Raw genomic sequence first — 22,876 nt, forward strand, 5'->3', positions numbered from 1 at the left:
GTCATCGAGTGTATAGCCAGATTCATAGCGTTTAGTGTAATTTCCAACAATTAAGGCGAGGAATCTGATTGTCTTGGAGAGTTCAAATGCAAGGACGATTCACACGGTTTGCATGGAGTTGGAGCTACATATGAAACCGCCAGAGCACAGTTATGATGACTAGTCAAGAAACAGATCTGGTGACCTGGAAAGGTTGTGAAACAAGTCATGGACAGAAAAGCACAAGTCATTCAACTCTAAATCAATCATGGGCATGTCAATTGATCCTGACGGGTTTAAGTTGGGGTCAACAGGACGAGGCGAGGCTAATAAAGCATTGTTCAGTAAAGCACTGTCGTGATGGAACTATTTAAAGTATCAATGACTGGACCAGCATTCGGCAATGAGAACTTGCCGATTGATATGGGCGACATAATGACAGTAACTTGTGGCATATGGCCGCGGGTGGGTGAAAACCTATGAGAATCAAGCTGCTTGTCTCTGTGGGCGATGTAGTAGAGACGGCATTTGCACTTGACACAATGTTCGAGGATTTGCTGATGCAAAGATGAGGAGGTCCGACGTTTGAATCTGCATCCTTGTAAAAGGATCTAATGTTCATGTTCGAGGTAGTTTTACATGATGAAAGCGTTCGTTTTTTCGCAGAACATATTAGGGGCGTTGAACATGATTGTGTCGCACCCTTACGTTTGCTAGGAACTGCAGGTGATTTCATTTGGGCATTGGAAATTATGAGGGCTGGAGAAGGCATGCCAGTCCTGAGTGTGAGTACACCTCGTTCCATGACTCAAACCAAGTTAAGAGATTTAAAACAAAACAAATATGCGAACCACTCACCTAATGCAAAGTAGCTTAGCTACTAATGGCAGAGGCCCCAAAAATTATGAGCAAAGTCACTACCACGGGAGAGCAGCCCGACCGCAACGGTGCAACAAGCGCGGTAAAGCGTCCAAGCGGCTACTTCGGGGCACTTTGCTTGGCTGCGCGCGTGCGGGTGCGCGCACAGTCTGCTTTTTATAATGTTTCAGGCAGGAGGCGGGGCTCCTATGATGGAAGAGCTAAAACGCTCTTGTTTAAAACCGGTAAGCAGAGAAAGCCAATCCAAAATCCGAGGCAGGAGGAACAGAGAGTGCGGCCAAGCGGGTACTTACGGGAAAGGATATTGAGACAATACAATAGACAAACAGGCAAGAGAATGGGAGGACACTGATATGGGGGAAATACAGAATGTAACAGTACTGAGGAAAAGATCGGGACTGAGGACACAACAAATAAGAGGTGTTACTTTGAGTATTGAATCTTTCAGACAAAGAGCTCTTTGTAATTGAAACCACATAATTGAACAAGTGTCTTTTGCACCCACTAGCAAGAATGATTATATCAAAATGAATATCGATACCTTTACATTTCTAAGAAAACTCAAACTGGAAAAGTATTTCGATAATAAACCTATTGAAAGTAACAGATACATGCCAGACATCAATATAAGCAATCTGGCCATGCAGGACATTAGGTACACACAACTGCTAATTTCTCTTTATGAATACAGTTACTTATGAACCTAAATCTTGAATTAAGTACATTAGACATGCCAGAACTGAAGAAAAGATCAGAATGTATGCTTAATCTTGTGAATGACAACCTTATTGATACTTTCCATACACAAACAAATTGACAGACACATGTGTCAGTAGAAGCAAGCAGAATCAACCATACAGAGAAAATCCAGCATTATTGCAATTCTCCCAAGACAAGGATGTATTTATCAAAGAAGCTGATAAGGGAGGAAATATTGTCATCATGAAAAGAGAGGATTATATTCAACAAGGAATAGCATACCAAGATACACCAATATACTACAGCAGACTTGATCATAACCCTATGAAGCTAATCAAAGAAAAAAGTAAAAAATAATTCTTAAGTGGTCACAAAAAGGCCTTTTAACAGATTGTTATGACTTGAGGTCCACGTAGATTATAATGCCTCCGTCCCCAAGTACCGGTCAGAGAAGAGCTATGCTACTCGCTGATCGGTTATTGGGGCCGCAGGATAAAGGCAGGAACAGGAAGCACTGGGTCCCGGGTGGCTGAAAGGAAAGGCAGGGGTTAGAATGCAAATAGTATAGCATCACAATGAATAAAGGCAAATAGGATCATAAGCAACACCTACCCCAAGGATAACCGGTGCTAACGCGGGACCTAACTGTTCCCACCTAAAGGAATGGAGAGCAGGATGCTGGCAGGGAGTCACAGTTGCTATGATTGGAGGAGCACTTGAATCCGGGGAAACAGTGGATATGGTAGTACCAGAATAGTTCCAGGAGTCACAATCCAATTGTCCCAAGGCAAACAAATCCAAAGGTTAATCCAGGCTGCAGTCCAGCAAGGCAGTCCAAGGGTCCAGAATGCAAGGTTCAGTGGGCAAGACCAAGAGGCAATCCTAGGTATTCAAAGCAAGGTCAGAAATTCGTGAAATTCAGCAAAAGGGTTCAAGAATAGACACTAGCTGTAGAAAACAGCTGAGAAGCACTGAGGAGCGGGCCGACGTCCCTTTTTAAGCGTCTTTCCGGGTCACGTGACTACCCACCTGGTCACGTGACCGCTTCTTACATTTCTTCCGGGTCACGTGACCGCTAGTTGGTTCACATGACCCATTGCTGTGGAGCATCAGCTTCTCCTGGGGTGCCCTCGAAGCCGGAGGGCACCCCCATGCTCCCGCAGGCGCCAAGGCAAACCCCAGGACAGACGGGGGTGGAGGCGCCAGGAATACCACAAGGGGCGGGGCGCCTCCACAGACCGAGCGGTGGAGAACTGCGGCCCACGAGAGCGCCCAGGCTGCAGCAAGGAAGGTAAGGAGGCGGGGGCTTGGGAAGGCATGATAGAGCCCCCCCCAAGGGCACACGTCCACGTGGGCTGAGAGGATTATCCCTGTGGAAACGAGCAACCATCAAAGGGGAATGAACCCTACTAGCCGGCTCCCAGGACCTTTCCTCTGGACCATACCCCAACCAATCTATCAGATAGTGGAGACAACCCCAGATGACACGAGATCGAAGGGTAGAACTGACCTCGTATTCGACCGAGGAGCCTTTCAAAACTGGGGAAGGAGGCAAGACAACCCGCATGCCATCCGGACAGGGCTTAAGAAGGGAAGTGTGGAAAACTGGGTGGATGCGCCAAGAGACGGGCAGCGAGAGGCGGTAGGCTACAGGATTAATGACTTGAGTCACTCGGTATGGACGGACAAAGCGGGGCAGGGGCTTACGGCAGCAGGGCAATGGAAGATGTCTAGTGGAGAGCCAGACTTTGTCCCCTACATTGTAGATAGGTGCCGTAGCATGCCTCTTGTCTGCTGCTTTGTGCATTTGGACCTGTGATTCCCGAAGGTGTAACAAGGTCTGAGCGTGTATGCCCCTTAAGTTGGTAACACAGGAAGAAACAGAGGGAGGTAGTGTGGGGGGTAGATCAGGAATTGGAAAGACACAAGGGTGTTGACCATAAAGGGAATAGAATGGTGAGTAGCCTGTGGATGAATGAGATGCATTGTTGTATGCAAATTCGGCCACATGGAGTACCTGGTACCAGGATTGCTGATGTTGCAAGGAAAGACAACGCAGATACTGCTCCATGGATTGGTTAACACGTTCGGTCTGCCTGTCTGTCTCAGGATGGTAGAAGGATGAGAAGCGTGTGTCGATTCCTAGTAACTTGGTGAGGGATCGCCAAAACCGGGACGTGAACTGCGACCCTCGGTCAGAAATCAAAATGGAAGGTAACCCAAAATAACAGAAAATGCGACAAAAGAAGAGATTAGCCAGAGTAGGGGCTGTGGGTATTCCGGTGCAGTGAACGAATCGTGCCATTTTCATGAAGGACTCGACCACCACCCATATTGTGTCATAACCTTTAACTCTGGGCATGTCTGTTACAAAGTCCATGGTGACGGTGTGCCAAGGTCTCAATGGAAGAGGTATCAGTTGTAATTTTTTTATTTTTATTTTTTATTTTTATTGGTTTGTTACAAACCTTTAAAAAAGTAAGAAAAGAATACAGCTGGGAAGACTGTAAAAAGCCACCAGCCTAGAGAGCCCACAAGAAGAATGTAGAGAAGAAGATTAGGAACAGCCACCAGGCTAGAGAACCCACAAAAAGGGCGAACCAATCTGTAAATCCCTCATGTGACATAGATTTGGTGATACAGTGTTTTGGGTTGATTTTACGATCGCCAAAGCTTCAAAGCTAGGTGTTTTCAGGGAAAGAACGATTCTTCCACTGAAGCTGGTTATTCACCCGCCTCTGATAGCTTCGACTGTTGTAATTAGTATCAGTTGTAATAGCCCTAGGGGTCGACCCTTTCGATTCTTACACTGAGCGCAGATCGAACAAGAGGCCACATAAGACACTGTGTCTCTGCACATAGAGAGCCACCAGCGCCAACGCTGCAGCAAAGCCAGTGTACGTTTTTGGCCAGGATGTCCATTGATGGCTGCATCATGGGACCACTCCAAGGCTAATGTGCATGTGTCGGGGGTAGGCAAGTAACGTTTGTTTTGTATGGATGGCAACCCGTCATGTACCTCCAAGTCCCAATCGCATAAGAGGTCTGGGTGTGTAGCAACCCAACGGCGGAGTGTAGTTAACAAATCTGCTGGTGGGGTACACATACAGATCACATGTTTGCTGTCCAAAAGGGTTTCGGGAAAGATGGGGATTGACGTGCCCCCGGGAATGCGTGAAAGGGCGTCTGCTTTTCCATGTGCGGTGCCCGGACGGTGTTTTATGACAAAATCATAGTCGGAAAAAAACAAATGCCAACGGACTTGCCGACTGTTGGTGCATTTAAACGATGCCAGATCTTGGAGGTTGCGATGGTCAGTAAAAACTGTGACCTGGTGTTTGGCCCCATATAAGTGGTGTCGCCATACCTGAAAAGCATCCTTAACAGTCAAGAGTTCTTTTTCTGTGACTGTGTAGTGGCTTTCTGTCAGAGTGAACTTACGCGAATGGAAGGCGAATGGAAGGCAACGGGATGTAACAGACCAGTGGTATGGCAAGTTTGGGATAAAACGGCACCCATGGCATATGAGGAGGAATCGGCTTCCAGGACATAGGGTAATTCGGGTTGGGGTGTTGTAGAACAGGGGCAGTGGTGAAGGCCGTCTTGAGGTTTGTGAATGTGTTCTGCTGCAAGGAGGTCCATATAAAAGGGGTGTGCGGGCTTGTAAGGTGAGACAATGGTGCAAAAATAGAGGAAAAACCTGCGATGAAACATCTGTAAAAGTTGGCGAAACCAAGAAATGATTGTAGCACTTTCACAGTTTTTGGTACGGGCCAGTCCACCATTGCTTGGACCTTGGTGGTGTTCATAGCTAAACCCCCAGATGTGATATGGAATCCCAAAAAGTCTACTTCATGGACGTGAAATTGTCATTTTTCTGGTTTGGCATAGAGATGGTGAGTACGGAGTCGGTTTAGGACCTCCCGGACATGCGCAGTGTGTTCTTGTTGGGTCTGAGAGAACACCAATATGTCATCCAGGTAAACTACCATAAAGGTGTCAATGATGTCATGGAAGATGGAGTTCATGAATCTTTGGAAAGTTGCAGGTGCATTGCAGAGCCTAAAGGGCATAACAGTGTATTTGAAAAGACTGTACTTAGTGCAAAATGCTGTTTTCCATTCATCACCCTCACGGATGCGGATCAGGTTATATGCTCAACGGAGGTCGAGTTTGGTAAAAACTGTGGCATTTGCTAGGCGGTCCAGTAAAGGAGTGATGAGGGGGATAGGATAACGATCTTTGACTGTGACATGGATGAGGCGACGATAATCAATACATGGTCGGAGATCGCCTTCTTTTTTAGGGACGAAGAATATTGGGCTTGCAGCGGGGGATTGGGATGGTCTGATATGTCCCACTTGGAGAGATTGGTTTATGTACTCCCTTAGAATGGCATCCTCTGGTGGGGAGAGGGAGTATATCCGTCTGCAAGGTACAGCAGCCCCGGGAACCAGATCTATGGTGCAATCGTAAAACCGATGATGGGGCAGATGTTGCGATGCCTTTTTATCAAAAACCTCTAAGTACTCATGGTATTCGGGAGGTATGTTGGTACTAACGAGACCGACTACATGTTCTGATATGTTCAGCTCCATCGGTTGTGGTTCATGTATGGACATCTGAGCCATGGCGCCCAGTACTTGGGCGGGTGTGGTTTTTGGATCCGAAGGGATAAGGCAATGCTCTTGGCAATACATTGACTCGAAAAACACTACACCTTGGCACCAATTGACAACGGGATTGTGCGTACGTAGTCATGGGATGCCAAGGGTCAAGCCATATTTTGGGTTAGTAATCAGGTCAAAAGTAAGGACTTCTTGATGTGTGTCCTGCATAAGAAGGGTCACTGGTGCAGTTTGTTGTCTGATAGGACCTGAAAGTAAAGGAGACCCATAGACGCCCTGTTCTTGTTCGGTTTTAGTTTGTTCTGTAAAGGCAGGTTTAGGGACGGTGCCAGTGAAATATCAACATAGTTACCGGCGGCCCCAGAATCGATGACCAATTACACCTGATGTTTGATGTTATCGGCTGCAATCAGAAAAGCCGGGAGAGAAAGAGGTTGCGTGGCTGGTGACAGGGGAGGGGGCGTAGTGTGCTGTATTGGCAGGCTCGTCCGTGCCCTCTGCTCTAGGGACGAGCCTTCAGAAAACCTGTGGGTCGTGGTTTGGGCCGTTTGGGACACTCCTTAACAAAATGGCCATTCAGGCCATAGTAGAAGCAGGCGTTGGTTTGTCTGCGTCTTTCTCTCTCGGTAGGGGATATGGGACTGCAGACACCCCTGATTTGCTTGGGTTCACTGGGTGGTTCGGATAAGGTAGGAAGTGAGGAAAAGGAGGGCTTGAGTCTTTTGGATTCCGTCTTTCTTTCAGAGTGTCTGGCATCTACTTGTAATGTTAAATCTACCAATTCAGGATATTGTGTAGGGAGTGAGGGAACAACAGCAAGGGCATCTTTCATGTGATCGCTTAGCCCTTTATAGAAAACAATTGCTTTCTTTTCTTCCGGCCAGGCCGTCTCGACTCATAACTGATTAAAACGTGTGATATATTCGATTAGGGTGGCTTTCCCTTGTACTAACTCAAGGAGTTCCAAGTCACGTGTCTGTGCCTTGTGGCGTGTGTCGAACACCCTAGTAATTTCCGCTACTAGCCTGTCAAAGTCATATAACACAGGACTATCATTTTCTAACAATGGATTGGCCCAAGTGGCGGCTATGCCTGTTAGATCGGACAAAGTGAAAGCAGCTTTGGTGGTGGAATCGGGGAAGGCCTGCAGATGACACAAAAAGTGTAACTTTCATTGATTTAGGAAGGTGCAAAACTTCCGAGGGTCACCATGGAATTTCTCGGGGGCAGCTAATGGGAAGGGTGTATGTACATAATGCGGGGCTGGAGCGGTTGGTGCCGCAGGGGGGTCTGGTTGTGAAGGGGCGTCCCTGAATTCCTCATCAGGAGGTAGGACATGCCTTTCACTTTGTATTGTGTCTTATCGCTGATGGATGGCTGCGGTAGAAGCCGTCAAATCAGCTCTCAGAACAGTGATTGCTTGGACAAGGGCAGCCTCCGAGTCCCCGGCGGAGGATTCCATAATCCCGTGGAGGTGGCTTCTCAATCTGTTATGACTTGAGGTCCACGTAGATTATAATGCCTCCGTCCCCAAGTACCAATCAGAGAAGAGCTATGCTACTCGCTGTTCGGTTATTGGGGCCGCAGGATAAAGGCAGGAACAGGAGGCACCGGGTCCCGGGTGGCTGAAAGGAAAGGCAGGGGTTAGAATACAAATAGTATAGTATCACAATGAATAAAGGCAAATAGGATCACAAGCAACACCTAATACAAGGATAACCGGTGCTAACGTGGGACCTAACTGTTCCCACCTAAAGGAAGGGAGAGCAGGATGCTGGCAGGCAGTCAAAGTTGCTATGATTGGAGGAGCACTTGAATCCGGGGAAACAGTGAATATGGTAGTACCAGAATAGTTCCAGGAGTCACAATCCAATTGTCCCAAGGCAAACAAATCAAAAGGTTCATCCAGGCAGCAGTCCAGCAAGGCAGTCCAAAGGTCAAAAAACAGTTCCAGAATGCAAGGTTCAGTGGGCAAGTCCAAGAGGCAATCCTAGGTATTCAAAGCAAGGTCAGAAATCCGTGAAATCCAGCAAAAGGGTTCAAGAATAGCCACTAGCCACAGAAAACAGCTGAGAAGCACTGAGGAGCGGACCGATGCCCCTTTTTAAGTGTCTTTCCGGGTCACGTGACTGCCCACCTGGTCACGTGAGCGCTTCTTACATTTCTTCCAGGTCACGTGACCGCTAGTCGGGTCACATGACCCATTGCTGTGGAGCGTCGGTTTCCCGGGGTGCCCGCGAATCTGGAGGGTACCCCGGTGCCCCCGCAGGCGCCAAGGCAAACCCCAGGACAGACGGGGATAGAGGCGCCAGGAATGCCACGAGGGGCCGGGCCGAGCGAAAGAGAACCGCGGCCCACAAGAGCGCTCGGGCTGCAGCAAGGAAGGTAAGGAGGCAGGGCTTGGGAAGGCATGACACAGATGATGAAAGGAGGTTCCTTATCATTGAACTTCCAGTGATGTCCACTATTTATACCCAAATTCATAAACATGTTGATAAATGTCCAGAAGTAACACCTATCACAAGCAGAACTGGCTGGTTAATGGAACACATTTCCAAATACTTTAACAATGCTATTGTAAGTGCATCAGTTAGACTCCTATGTTAGAGACCCAATGCATAGTCTCCAAATACTGAGTGAAATTGAATGGCACGATCAGGACCTGCACCGGTCTCGTTCAATGGGGACTTTCCGGTGTAGTCCGACCTTTGCGGGATCGGTAAGTCCCCATTGAAGAAGCCATTCCCCATTCCCATTTGAGCCCGCATAGGGCTCAATGGGAATGGGGAAGGCGCTAATGACAGTACCTCAAATTGCGGTACCGTTATTAGCTCTGAGGTCCCTTAACTGGTCCCGTCTATAACGGCTGGTCAGACCAGCCGTTACTGGAGGGACCCGCTAACGGACCTTGGAATCGGGCAGTAAGGGATTACAGGCACCGGTGTCCTTACCGGTGCCAGTAATCCCTTACCACCCACCTGGTAATGACCCCCAAAGTCAGGAAAGGAATTCAAGGGGAACATCTTTTTGGCCTTTTTCTTTGCACGAAATGCAGGACCTTGGGGAAATCGTTTTAGGGGTGCAAGTAAATAAATGAGAAATTTCGTTTTGCACACTTTACATTCACTTGAATGGCAGCTTTTTAGGGTTACTAATTTTGGGATTATGGACACACCCCTTCGGTACAAAAGAAATCAAAAGTATCAGAAAAGTAGAGTCACCCAAGTACTTTATTGTATATACTGGCTCAAACACACTGGGCATGAACTTTGTTAGTTTCAAACTCTAACAACACTCATCCTGTTATTTTCTATATGGGAATTAATTAATTTAACTTAATTTCAATGTGCTAAAGATATACACAGCTTCCCCCCTCCCCACAGTTTAATGGAAAGGATTAAGGCAGGCAGTTACCAACACAATTCAATTTAAATGGACAGGGTGATTTTCTATAGTGGAATTCATTTGAGTTGGATTTAATAAAATATGCCAAGAGTCTCCCCAGTTCCACCCCCCTATGATCTATGCAAGATGGAGATTAAGGCTTGCAGATTCCACCCCATACTTGTGTTGCAGGCTGTAAAGACTAGAGGTTATTTTTTCTGTACTCCTATATGGCAGAGTAGAAGCACAGAGCACCCCAGTCAAGATTCTCTATAAGGTAGCAATGGGCAAGCAATCGAGGTTTAAGCTCTCAGGAGGGGATGCAGGCTGGTTCTTAAGTACAGTGTAGACCCCAAGCACCCACAAAGGAATGTCCACACACTATGTTAGTAATAACACAGTTCTTTATATAAATAAGGTTTAGAATATATACACACACAATAACACACTTCGTACTCCGGCAATTCTATAATGATGTACAATATCTATGTGGTACCAGAATTCACTCTTGACTCCTTTAAGATGTACGAACTGCGGACAGTTGCAATGACATACAAGTGTAATAGTAATGGGAACCAACACCATAGGAGAGAAACAAGTAGTTAAACAATTGGCAGAACACTGGGTCGCTACCGCAAGACACAGTTCTGTGTGTGATCCCCCCACCTGGGCAATCTGTAAATAAAGTGTATCAACAAGCCCAGTCCATATATTGTTCCCTTCTAAAAGTTCTACTACCCCAATGTACCTGGTTTAGCAGAGTTCTTCAATGAGTCATCGACGGATCCTTCTTGAGTGAACTCCCTTTAAGGCAGGAGTCACGGATCATCGAGATTCCTTGAAGAAGTGGTGAACAATGTTTTCGAGGCAGCAGCTTCGGTCCTTGCGGTGCTCGTTGACGATAATCGGGGACGTTCTGCAAAGATGAGGCGTGCAGTGCACGTCGATGAAAAATGTCTGTTGCCACAAAGAGTCAATGAAGAACGTAGGCCCAGCAAGGGCGTCAAGTTGTCAGCGTTTGGTATCAGCGATCAGGACTCAACCACGGCTGGCTTTCGTATCTTTGTCAGCGTCTTTGAGGTCTTTGGGTGGCGGGAAACCCACCTGCAAATTCGCCTCGGTTCGTCAGCAACTTTGACTTTCTCCGACGGGACAAAGCGGATGACAGTGATGAGCAAGGGAGTCCTGGATTCAAAGTGTCTTAGGCAATGGAGCGTTGCGGCTCCGGCCAACAAGGTTACAGCGGTCCTCCGAACCTCCGTTGACCGTGACGGTCGTCGACCGCCTCGATGTCCTTGTGCTTCACTTCAGATTCCTCGGCAGTCACTGTCTCCGATCGGCAGCCTTTCGAGGGCTGACTTTCAGGGAGCATTGGTGAAGATTAGCTGGTGCACGATGGTCCCTCGTAGCTCAGGAAGAGGTCTCCTAGCCAGGTTCTGTCTTTGATCAGTTCTTAGAGACACAACAGCTTTTAGATTGGTAAAGGAAAGCTACAGCAATTCTTCTCTTCCAGCTGGGCTTCAAGGTTAAGCATCAATTTTCGACTTCAGCTTCTGAACGATTTCCATCAGTGAGAGGTCCCCAGATTACTGTTCGGTCTCTCATTTACTCTGCTGGGTCACACTCAGTCAACCAATCATTCAGAAGGGCATTCAGGCAGACAGGCAGCCAATCAGGCTTCTTCTCCATCCAGACACTCACAACACGGAATGTGGATTCGGACAATCTCCCAGCCTTTTAGCACAACACACTGCATTCATGCCAGTTTCGGACAAGGCTGTCTCAGTCTTTGGGTCACAAACACAGATACCAGACACCCATAACAAGAAATGCGTATTCGTCACACACTCCATTCACCCAGGTCCCACCCCAGGGCGTACCCACAACATACAGTCATTGGGAAGGCTGCAGCCAATCGGGCCTGGACTTCCCCACAATACCATATATGGAACTTTCACCCAACAGCCAGTCAAGGGAAGGGACAGAGTCAGGGCTTCCCGACACTTCGGGAAAACAAGGTAACAGGCGATAGAAAGCAATAGGCCACCGGGGTCATCTTCTCTCCTATCAGGAATCCACTGAACCCTATGGTAGGTCCTGGGTGTCCCACAATAGAGGATACTCAGAACACCTGTCAAATTCATCATGGAGCTGCCACAAGCCCATACCCTGCTCTGTGGGACACACACAGGTGCCCAAAAACATACACTAGGGGTACAGGGTTGTACCCCTACCCCTGGGTGCCATAAGGGTACCCCAATGGTCTGTTCACCATGGCCAAATGACCAAAAAGAGGAAGAGCTGTACTGCCAGGTGTCCCATATGGACTCCTGTGCAGAACTCATCACAGGACACACATGATAAAAGGAGTACAGGACAAGGATATGGAGGCCCTGGCTCTCCAATACATTTCCAGCATCACACAGGCCTTGTTTATGGGGAATCCAGGGAAACAGCAGGGCTCCTCTCAGGACAGCACAGATCTGGTCAAAAGGCTTCAGTCAAGGGTAGTCCCCAGCACCCAGACTTCCTCTGGCTCCTCAAATTGCAGGCCTCGCTAGCTTCTAGATTTCCCAGTTTCTGTCTTCCATGCAATGTTTAATGCCTTGGTTGCTCTCATGTCTCTCTGCTAGTTCTTTGCAAGAGTCCAGAAGCAGACTACCTCCAGCTATAGAGTGGAAAAGTCAAGGGAAAAATCAAAAGTCCATAGAAAGGTCCAAGAGTCGAAAAGTCAAAGAAAGATCCCTCTCAGATTGAAAACTGATTTCTCATAGGGCTGGTGACACTGCATTATTATCATAATTCGCATGCTACGGATTGGCCAGCTCTCTCCCTCTCCCTCCCCGATTACGCCCACTGCCTGCTAATAGGACAAGGAGTTGAGGGGTGTAAATGATGGAGGCTGAGGGAGGAGAAAGATTCATCATCCCAAAATGACAAGTGGGTTTAACCTCTTCAGTATCCTTAAAGTCCAACAACATGGCAGCTACGCTAATTTTTCAGATAAATGCAGGCACATATATATTTTTGAGTTCTATATTTTATGGCGAGTCGCAAAATACTAATCATATCTCGGCACGCCCTTCCTGGGAGGAGCTACCCTTTTTATTGATTTACTCTTGAGCCGAAATACTCACAAATCTGTCCCTTCCTGATTCAAACCTTACTTCCATAACCTATCATCACAACAACTTTCTATTCCTTCAGAATCATGGGAAGGCCATAACTTAAATTGTATACATACATCACACAGGATTCATATTTACATGGTACCGGCAGGCTTTTATCCCCTTTAACATGAGTCTGGGATGGCCTCACTGGGACACACGGTTCTCTTTTAATTAAAGAAAAGGTGGCAAACTGTTAATCATTTGATAAAATATCACAGGAGTCCCTCAGTTTCACATAGTCTCAGCCTTTTCCTAAGTTACATTTCTCCATCGTCACCTGAGCCGAACATCTGCTTATCAGCAATCTGTTTCATACACAATGTTTGATCATCCATTAGTGGGTCTGAAATCATTTCTTGAGGTCGAGATAGCATTGAAAAGATAGTTTCTGTTGGCCACTAATGCACAGTTAATGGGGAGGCCTGACCTGAAAGGTCATTTCTGCTGGCTGTGTTATCTGCAACTCACACAATTTTGATCTAATTCTCTGTTCATTCTTCGTATTTATAACTGAACCAGACCCGCTTTTCCTGGTGGGCCTAGCCCACAGCTCTTGAGGTCAAAGTTTCATAGGCACAGGCCTTTCAGTTCAGTGGGCAAAACACCAGCTGAATCATACTTCAGAAAATACAATACAATCTTTCTTGACAGACGGTTTGGACAGATATAAGTTGACTTTAGGTATTATTCACACATAGGCCACAGTTACATAGAAAAATCCAACAAGTGGGCCTTTCCCTTTGAATGTCAGTTTATTTGTGAAAAGTCAGTGTCTTTCTCTAAAATATGTCACTTAGCTCTGCTTTTTAATGTAAGCCACAAGTCGTCCTTGGTATTTTTCACATGATTATCCTTTCCATGTCTATCTTCCAATGTGTGTGGCTGCAGTTTTGAATCTGTCACACAGTGCCTTTACCCAGTTCACACGAAGTCAGCATCTGCAGCACCACATGTTATGACCGTTCATTGGGCATATCCATCAGTTTTAAGCTCTCAGGTAGATTCCCCTTCACTTGGGTGCCTGTCCATTTTAGTGGAGTTGACTAGGCCGATTTATTTCCATTTCGCTAGGCCTTATGTCGAAAATCACTGTTTGGTGCTGGCTTTTATATTTCAATGGAACTCCACATTAGGCGACTTCACTCTCACAACAGGGCCTGGCATGGCCTCTCTATCTTTGTCACTCTGGGGCTATATTTTCACCCCACATAACAGAGGTTAACTCTACTTTGCATGTACAGTGCTGTCAACAATAGAGTAATGTTAACAACATACCTATTGGGGAATTCATTCAGGCAAGACGAAATTGTGGTCAGAATAAGGATTTTGAGCAGGAATGTGACTTGATCAAACGAAGATTTCCACAAATATTTTACACTAAAAACATCATTGATTTAGCATGCATGAAAGTTAAATCGAGAGATATGAGTCATTTACTGATTCTCAAAATGGAGCGAGACAAAGTCAGAGATACATCTGTAAGATTAATAACCACATATTCTAATGAAAGTGTGATAATGTCGAAGATTCTTACAAAACATTGGCATATATTACAAATAGATTAAGATGTGAAACAGAATATAGATGACAACCTGTAAGAGACATATACCAAAGTACCTACACCACACAATAAATTATGTCCTAGCTTCATGTCAGATATGCTTGTAAATCATAATTGGTTGCATGTTGAAGGTTTTTACAAATGTGGTACTTTCTCAATGTGTAAGTTTGCTCTCAACAATAGTATGAATTTTACAATGAGAGAAGGACAAACAACCATAATTAGAGATTTCCTTAATTTCAGAACTACATTTGTGGTACATGGAATTCAATGTGTAGCTGGAAGACTCTATGGCCTGATTCATGGACGTGTTTTATTATGGTGCAATCCCATAGGAAAACATTCCATGAATCAGGCCCTATATTGGGAGCACCATTTTAGAACTGAGGATTTGTATAAGAGAACAGATTGGCATGATAGTTAGCCAAGATCCAAATTTACCATTGGTAACTCGTTGGAACAAATATCACCAAGAAGGCCGCAAAGATGGCTTTATATTTTTGGTATTATCCCACATCAAATCGAACATTAGAAGTGGAAAAATATTACTCTCGTTACAGAAAACCGAAGCTTAACTTATATGCAAGCTAAGAATAATGCTCAGCTGTCTTAATACAGAGCACAAGATGAATGTATTTCTATAGCAATAACATATCACCATACCTCAATATTCTTTTTGTACTAGAATTTCAAACAATCAATAATATAAGGTATATGAACAACTAATTAGGATACAGGGCAGCATGCATTGTGGTGGTTTTCATAAGGATTAAGCCAGGTTCATAACAAGAAGGTTCATAATCAAATCAAATTCATAAGTTATAATAGTAGGCACAGCTGTGCACTATAGATAATTGCCCCTATTTCCAAAATGCATATTTGAATTTTGCACATCATGCATCAGATTGATATGACATAAATTACTCAATTATTCTACAGGGCATAACAAGATGAAATAATGGTTACTCTCAATGCAAAGGTTTTACATATTTGTTGGTTATTTCTGTTCCGTCATAGAGATCTATATGTGAGCTGATCAGCGTTAACTGAAATACTCATGCCATTAATACATCAACATTTCATTTTTAACGTAACGAGCAACTGCGCTGTTTCGTAACATGGCTTGCCACTATAACATAAGATGCATACACACTGACGTCACACGAATGTATATAAACAAACAAAATAGCGTCCACATTCACACGTCACGCTGAACTATTCGCTGAATGTGGCATGGATGAATTTCATTCTGCTATTTAACAGTAAGAAGAGGAACACAGGAATTTAGGATTCATGTCATTCCATATGTTTCGATTCAATCCAACAATGCTTTAAAAAATCCATAGTCCACAATAATTTTATTTTGTTTAGATACCAAGAATGGATCTCTTCAAACTAGAAACAGATCATGAATTGGCAATTTTTATAAAGTATCCACTTTTGTTAATGGTTTCACCTTTACCTTGTCATCTTGTATTGAATATATTGCTCACATTCTCATTCAGACTCATTTTCATTTTACCATTTTTTAAATATGTTCCCGCAAAGGAATTAATGTACTTCAAGCATCGATTACTATTTTGAAAGCAAGTAGGGTGTGTACCCAATCTGAGTAATTTATTATAAGGAACACCATTTGATATACCTGGTAAGATACATCTGTCTGAGGATGTTACTATGCATGATACACAGATCGTCATTTAATAATGTGTCTAATTTATTGTCATTTTTCTACCACCATACACGTTTTTTCTTTATCTCTACTTTCAGATTGTAGCCTTTGAAGGCAGTTTTGTACACTTCATGTAAAGAATGTGTTTGAATGAAGAGAATATTTAATTACCATAGGACTGATACATTGATTACCCTATGAACCAATACGAGTTTGAAATATGCGATAATAATTATGGACTTGTTAATTTAATTCACATGAAATATGGCTAGGACGATGCCTTCATTCTTGTGTATCCATTTCTTCAGACTTAAAAGGAAACCAAACTCAAAATGTGTGTATTAATTCAATTGACTTGATAAAGACCAGAGATCAAAATACATTTTGGCATAGTGCACAGAGGCACAAAGACCTCCTTCAAATGACCTGACTTCAAATGACTATTACATTACATTGTGGTTTCTCTAATCAAAGATTGTTGTACATAATTTGCAACATAGTTTATGAGCTTATCTAGATGTCAATTTGGTAACCTAACAATAGAATGTTATGGCTTTCGAAAACGTATGTCTTCAATAAAGAAAAACTATAGTGTTGTCAAGGATAAAGGTTTTGTTGATATGTATTGAGCACTGCAGCATCTTGCAATTGCCATGGAAACACGTGACTATATTGTGTACATAGAACGTTTGTCTATATCGTCCACTGATGTTGTTACAAGGGCCTAACACAGCATTCAGATATACTGATGTCAAATAGAGGGGCGCGTGTTATGATTTATTGCCACCAGGGCATTTGAATTTAGGTTGATTCATCTGAGGGGGTTAAAAATGTATTTTGTTCTTGTTTTAATTGAATGGACGTGCAAACTACATGTTTTAATGCTTAGTTTACTGCTGGAGTGGATGTGTCCCACTCAGCTCAGGCACCCAGCATGTAAATGTTCTACTTGAACACAAGCTTTAAACAAATGTAAACACCACCACACACTCATGCCATGATTCACCAACAACTGTGGGAGAAGAGTAATTTCACACATTTTTCGTCCAAATCACATAGCAATTTAGAACCAGTGCTCGTGTACCCATGCACTGGAAACACCCATAATAGTCACAGTGACCCCTGGGTTTTATTAGAGGGAAACCAGCCATCTGTCTGCAGCACTGCTTCATTGCCGTTGTCTGTACTTTGCAATGTGTTATATATGTACCTGCTCCTTTAAAGTCAGGTTTAGTTTCTGTTAAATGCTGACTCCCGTGAACTATGTTATTTAATTAGTTTATATATTATGATTTATTGATTTTTAAATGATATACATTCTTTCTTACATTCTTTCTTGTAGAATATGTTCCTGGCTATAATAAATGACACGTACTCCGAAGTGAAGGAAGAGCTTTCTAATCAGGAAAATGAATTGCAGTTTTCAGACATTTTAAAACAGGTATGTGATAAGTGTTTAGTGTACCGTTTTAGTACAACACCATTTTACAAAATCTGCCTAGTGTATATGTTCATTTTGTTCTGGTTTACATAGTGGTACAGTAACAAGAGGGAGTTGTATCTCAAGATACTCGGGCCCAATTCTCAACTTGGTATTAATTATCGAAAAGGTCGCAGAAAGCATTAGCAACCTTTTCAGTACTTGACATCTATTCTGAAGGTGGCACATTCTTCCGAAGTTCTCAGCACCAGTTTAGTTAAATTGCAATTATGTCGCTATTTAACGGAACTGCTGCCGAGACTTTCAATCTGCCCGTTATGTATAAAAACAGGCGGATTGCAGACAGTTCACTGTCGAGCACTGTGCTGATGCCCAGGTACACTTCCGAATGAGTGTGAGGCCTGGGCGTCAGGAAAAGACGCATTGAAGAGTGCTGTTTAGCACGCTCACTGCGCCTAGTTCAGAATCGGACCCTCGGAGTAGATGTTCTGGGATGATTATAAGCCAGAGTTAGTTCTCGTATGATTCAGGTGAGAAGCGCCAATCTAATCAAAATCATCACCATTTTCCCTGCTGTGAATCTCTGTCAGAATCAGTTTTCATTGCAAGTTTTCAGATAGAGTCTGAGGGCCCGATTCTTAACTTAAGAGCATGATTGACTGCGCCACATCAGGACTATTCTCAAGTGGGCCTGGGCGTCCTCGTAGTGCACAACAGTGCACCTTAAGCATTGCGCCTGTTTTTGGCTTAACGGGTGCAATCCTGAAATCTCGGCAGCATTTTTGTAAAAATAACAACATATTTGTTATTTTACAAAACTGCTGCTGAGATCACGGGTGTGTATAAACACTTGCTGAAGCTGCTTACTTTGGTGTATATGAAAGTGTTCATATATACCCGTGTGGTGTATATGAACACTTTCATATACACCAAAGTAAGCAGCTTCAGCGTTGCTGAATACAACGTTGAAGCTGTTTACTTTGGTGCATATGAAAGTGTTCATATACACATGTAGTGCAGATGACCGCTTTCATATACACCAAAGTAAGCAGCTTCAACGTTGTATTCTGCAACAGTATTCTGCAATAGTGAAACATGGGGACCTAAGGGGTTGTGGGTAGACAGTGACATTGAGGGGAAATGAGGGGCTGGGGTAAACAGCGACATCACAGGGGAGCAGAGGGGCGGGGTATGCATCGACAACACAGGGCTGGAGAGGTAGGGGCACATAGGGACATCACAGGGACTAGCGGGTAGGGCATAAAGTGAAAGGGGCCAGAGGGGTACGCGGCGTGGACCAGAGGGGGCAGGCGTACACAGCAACAGCATGGGAGCTGGAGGGGGCAGGGGCGCTCAGGGACATCACAGGGACTAGAGGACTGGGCTTACAGCGACAGGACGGGGGGCCAGAGGGATACATAGCAACATTACGGGGAGCAAGAGGGCAGGGGTACACAGTGGCACACAGGCACAGCGGTGCACACAGTGACATCACAGGGACTATAGGGGTGGGCATACAGAGGGACACACAGCAACATCAAGGGGACTATAGCGGTGGGGGCACAGGAGGGCAGGGGTACACAGCGACATATGGGTACAGAGGGGCACACAGCAGCATCACGGGAACTAGAGGTGTTGTTGACAACATAGTGGACCAGCGGTTTGGGGCGCAGTGACGGGATGGTCTGGGCAATAGTGAAACGTAGGGACCTAAGGGGTTGTGGGTACATAGTGACATTGAGGGGAAATAAGGGACAGGAGTAAACGGTGACATCATAGGGACTGGGGGTGGGGGTATGCATTGACAACACAGGGGCTGGAGGGATAGGGGCACATAGGCACATCACAGATACATCACAGGGACTAGCGGGCTGGGCATACAGCGACAGGGCCAGAGGGGTACGTGGCAGGGGACCAGAGGGGCAGGTATACGCAGTGACAAAACAGGAGCTGGAGGGGGTAGAGGCACTCAAGGACATCACCGGGACTAGAGGGGGCTGGGCTTACAGTGACAGGACGGGGGGCCAGAGGGATACATGTTGACATCACGCAGAACAAGAGGGCAGGGTTACATAGCGACATACGGGCACAGAAGGCGCACAGAGCAACATCACGAGGACTAGAGGGTGGGCATACAGAGGGATACAAAGCAACATCACGGGAAACAGAAGGGCAGGGGTACACAGTGACCCATGGGGGACAAAGGGCACACAGCAACATCACGGGAAATAGAGGTGTTGTCGAACAGTGACAACACAGGGGAACAGAGGGGAACACTATGACAGCACGAGGAGCCAGAGGGTCGGGGAACACAGCAACAGCACGGGGGAGCAAAGGGGCAAAGATGGGGTTGGGCAAACATCGACAGCACGGGGGCCAGAGGGGTAGCAATGAATACATGGCCAGCCAGTGGGCAGGGGAACACAATGACAACACTGGGGGCAAAAGGGTTGGGGGGCACAAATAGACATCAGGGGGACCTGAGGGTACATAGATATATCACGGGGAACCCGGGTGGGGTACACAGCGACATTATGGACTAAACGGGCGCGTGGACATGGCGGCATCATGGGAATTTGCGAGGAGTTATGACCCAAGGAGATCATTATTCTGCATTTCAGGTATATGGTTGTTTATAGCCAAATGAATGGGCGTATTCATTGATGACATGGTTGGGAGTTCCACTGTGTATTTTAATCATTGGGTTATTAGAATTGTAATCACTTCAGAAAGGTTGAGGTTGGTGTTATGGAAAAAGCCACATTTTTAGACCTTTCGGAATGTCATATAGTCTTGGGTGTGTCGAATATTTGGGGGAAGAGAGTTCCACAGAGTCGGGGACAAGGCTGAGAAGGCGGATCCTCCAAACCTGACAGTTAGTGGTTGGAATCACTAAATGGAGGGCGGTTCTCGATCTTAGGGTGCGGGGTGGTGGGTATGGTTTTAACTTTTCTTGCAGGTATAATGGGCCGGTCTTGTGCACTGCACGGTGAGTATGCATAGGATCTTGAAAGTGGCCCTTTGTCTGACTGGGAGCCTTTGGAGGGTTCGGAGAGCTGGAGAGGTATGATCTCTTGGAACCAGGGCGAGGAGCAGTTTAGCAGCAGCATTTTGTGCTTTTTGGAGTTTATTAATATGATAAACCGGGACTCCTAGGTATAGGGAGTTGGCATAGTCCAGTCTCGACATTACAATAGCCATAACAGCGGCAAGTCTGTTCAGGAAGGAGAGGTAGGGAAAGATGCGTCTGAGAAGTTTGAGATGGTAGTGACAATATTTAGACACATTGTTGATCTGACGGGAGACGGTTAGGCCAGAGTCCATAGTGCAGCCTAGGTTTTTTACTGTGTCGGAGGGGGTCGGGGGTTGGCCCAGGGATGGGGGGCGAGAGGATGGGGTAGAAGGACAGTGTTGCCGCACACCATGATTTCGGTTTTAGTGGGGTTTGAGAGGAGGTGGTTTATTGTCATCCATCGGTCAATATCTAGACGACAGGCTTCGAGGTCGGGCTGGGGTTGGTGTCCGAATTGTGGATTTTAAGGATGATTTGGGTATCGTCAGCATAGTTGTACCATGAAATGTTGTGCAAGTGGATGATTCCAGGAAGGGTGGACAGATAGAGGTTGAATAGGAGAGCAGATAGACATGCACCTTGTGATACTCCAGTATTAACCGAGCGAGCAGCTGAGACAAAAGGGGAGAGGAGTGTTATTTGCTTCCTATTGCTGAGGAAGGATGCGATCCACTTGAGAGCAGTGCCACAGATTCCAAGGGAGTGGAGATGGTCAAGGAGGATTGAGTGGTTAATTGTGTCAAAGGCTGCTTAGAGGTCGAGGAGAATTGGTGCAGCGCATCCTTCAGAGTCCGCATTGACCTTAAGATCATCCCAGATCGAGGTCAGAGTGGTTTTGGTTCCATGTCGTGGTCTGAAGCCTGATTGTGTGGGGTCGAGGAGGTTGCTGGATTCAACAAAGATATTTAGCTGGGAGTATGCTGTTCGGTCCATAAGTTTTGCAAGGAATCTGGTGTTTGAGATGGGTCTGTAGTTTTTGTGGTCATGGGGGTCGAGGGATGAATTTTTAAGAAGAGGCTTGACATGTGCAATTCTGAAGGCATAGGGGAAGATGCCAGAGCTGAGGGAGTCATTTAGTATGGTTCTTGCATGTTCTCCTGCGCAGGTAGACGAGAACATTTCTTTTAGGACAGAGGTGGGGCAGGGGTAAAGGGGGGAGCCAGACGGTTTGCTAGCAGATAGGTCTAGAAACTCCTCCCTGTAGATGGGTCTGAAGGAGTTGAAACTGGGGGAATTGGGGATCGGGCAGAGGGGTGTCAGGGGGTTGTTGGATTGGTCGGTTGTTGGAGGGGTAGAGGAGGGACAGTTTGTTGTTAAGGGAGGTCGTCCTGTCAAGAGCAGTGGTGTAGAAGTGTAGGGAGAGGGAGTGGCAGAGTGATTGAGATGGGGCTGATTGGTTAGAGGTGCAAGTGGGTTTGACAAATTCAGATATGATTTTATGGAGTTCTTTGCTGCGGTTTCCACAGTTGAGAATGTGTTTGTTGTAATAGGCTTTTTTGGGTTTCCGGATTTCAGCTTTGTAGTAGTGGATATGCTGAGATCGGTTTTTGATGCTAGCCATTTGCGTTCCAGAGAGTTATTTTGTTTTTTGGCGTTCAAGAGTTCGGGCGTGAACTATTTCGGGAATGGTCCATTGCGTGAGGAAGCGGACCGTGAAGGGGTGAGAGGAATTAGTAATTCATTGAGCCATGAGTCGAAAGGGTCGATGGTCAAGGATCTGTCTGGGGGGGGGCATTGTATGGGATATAAGGAGTAGGGTTTTGGTAAGGTCAGGAAGGATCTTTACTTTGTTCCAGCATTTGAGGTCTTGGGGGGAGATCCCGGGGGATGTAAGGGAAGGGGCAGGTGTCAGGATGGAGAAAGGGATCGCAAAGTGGTCGGACCAGATGAGTGGTTTGGGGGGGATAGATGAATCAGGTTATGGGAGCTGAAGATTGCATCAAGGGTGTGCGCCCTTGAGTGGGTTGGACCGTTCATATGAAGGGAGAGGTTGAGCGCATCAAGACTGTTAACCAGTGTCTGGGTCATGGGGTTGGTGGGAATGTCCAACCAGATATTGAAGTCTCCTAGGAGAGTCAGAGAGGGGTGATTTACTTGAATGGTGGCTACAGAATAACAGCGGTTGTTTGAGAATTGTCTGTCATAACCAGGGGGTCTGTAGATGAGTAGGAGCTGTGGGAGAAAGTCGTAGGTAGTGAGAGTTTAACTATAAGGGATTCACATGAAGGAATGCATGTCTGAGATTCGACGGGTGAGATGGAGAAATGAGAGGTGTATTGTGCGGGATGAGTGAGGCCGGGCGGTGATGCTTCATGTGCAACACGGTCAAAGTCGTCGGAGAACCAGGTTTCGGTGATGAAGACTAAGTCGGTTTGTCAGAGGAGAGGAGC

General features: G+C 45.7%; 1 protein-coding gene across 4 annotated transcripts in view; it reads left to right on the top strand.

The window, feature by feature from the left end:
• LOC138472450 (polycystin-2-like protein 1) overlaps positions 1 to 22,876 on the top strand; it is a 2,384,383-nt gene that overhangs the window by 1,773,513 nt on the left and 587,994 nt on the right. For all 4 annotated transcript variants that reach the window (XM_069610623.1, XM_069610624.1, XM_069610625.1 and 1 more), the window contains one exon: positions 17,315 to 17,413. In XM_069610623.1, coding sequence (XP_069466724.1) covers positions 17,315 to 17,413 — 99 coding nt within the window. The remainder of the gene's footprint in view (positions 1 to 17,314; positions 17,414 to 22,876) is intronic.

Source organism: Ambystoma mexicanum, chromosome 8 (assembly GCF_040938575.1).
Source record: "Ambystoma mexicanum isolate Mex_15411 chromosome 8, UKY_AmexF1_1, whole genome shotgun sequence".
Classification (NCBI taxonomy): domain Eukaryota; kingdom Metazoa; phylum Chordata; class Amphibia; order Caudata; family Ambystomatidae; genus Ambystoma; species Ambystoma mexicanum.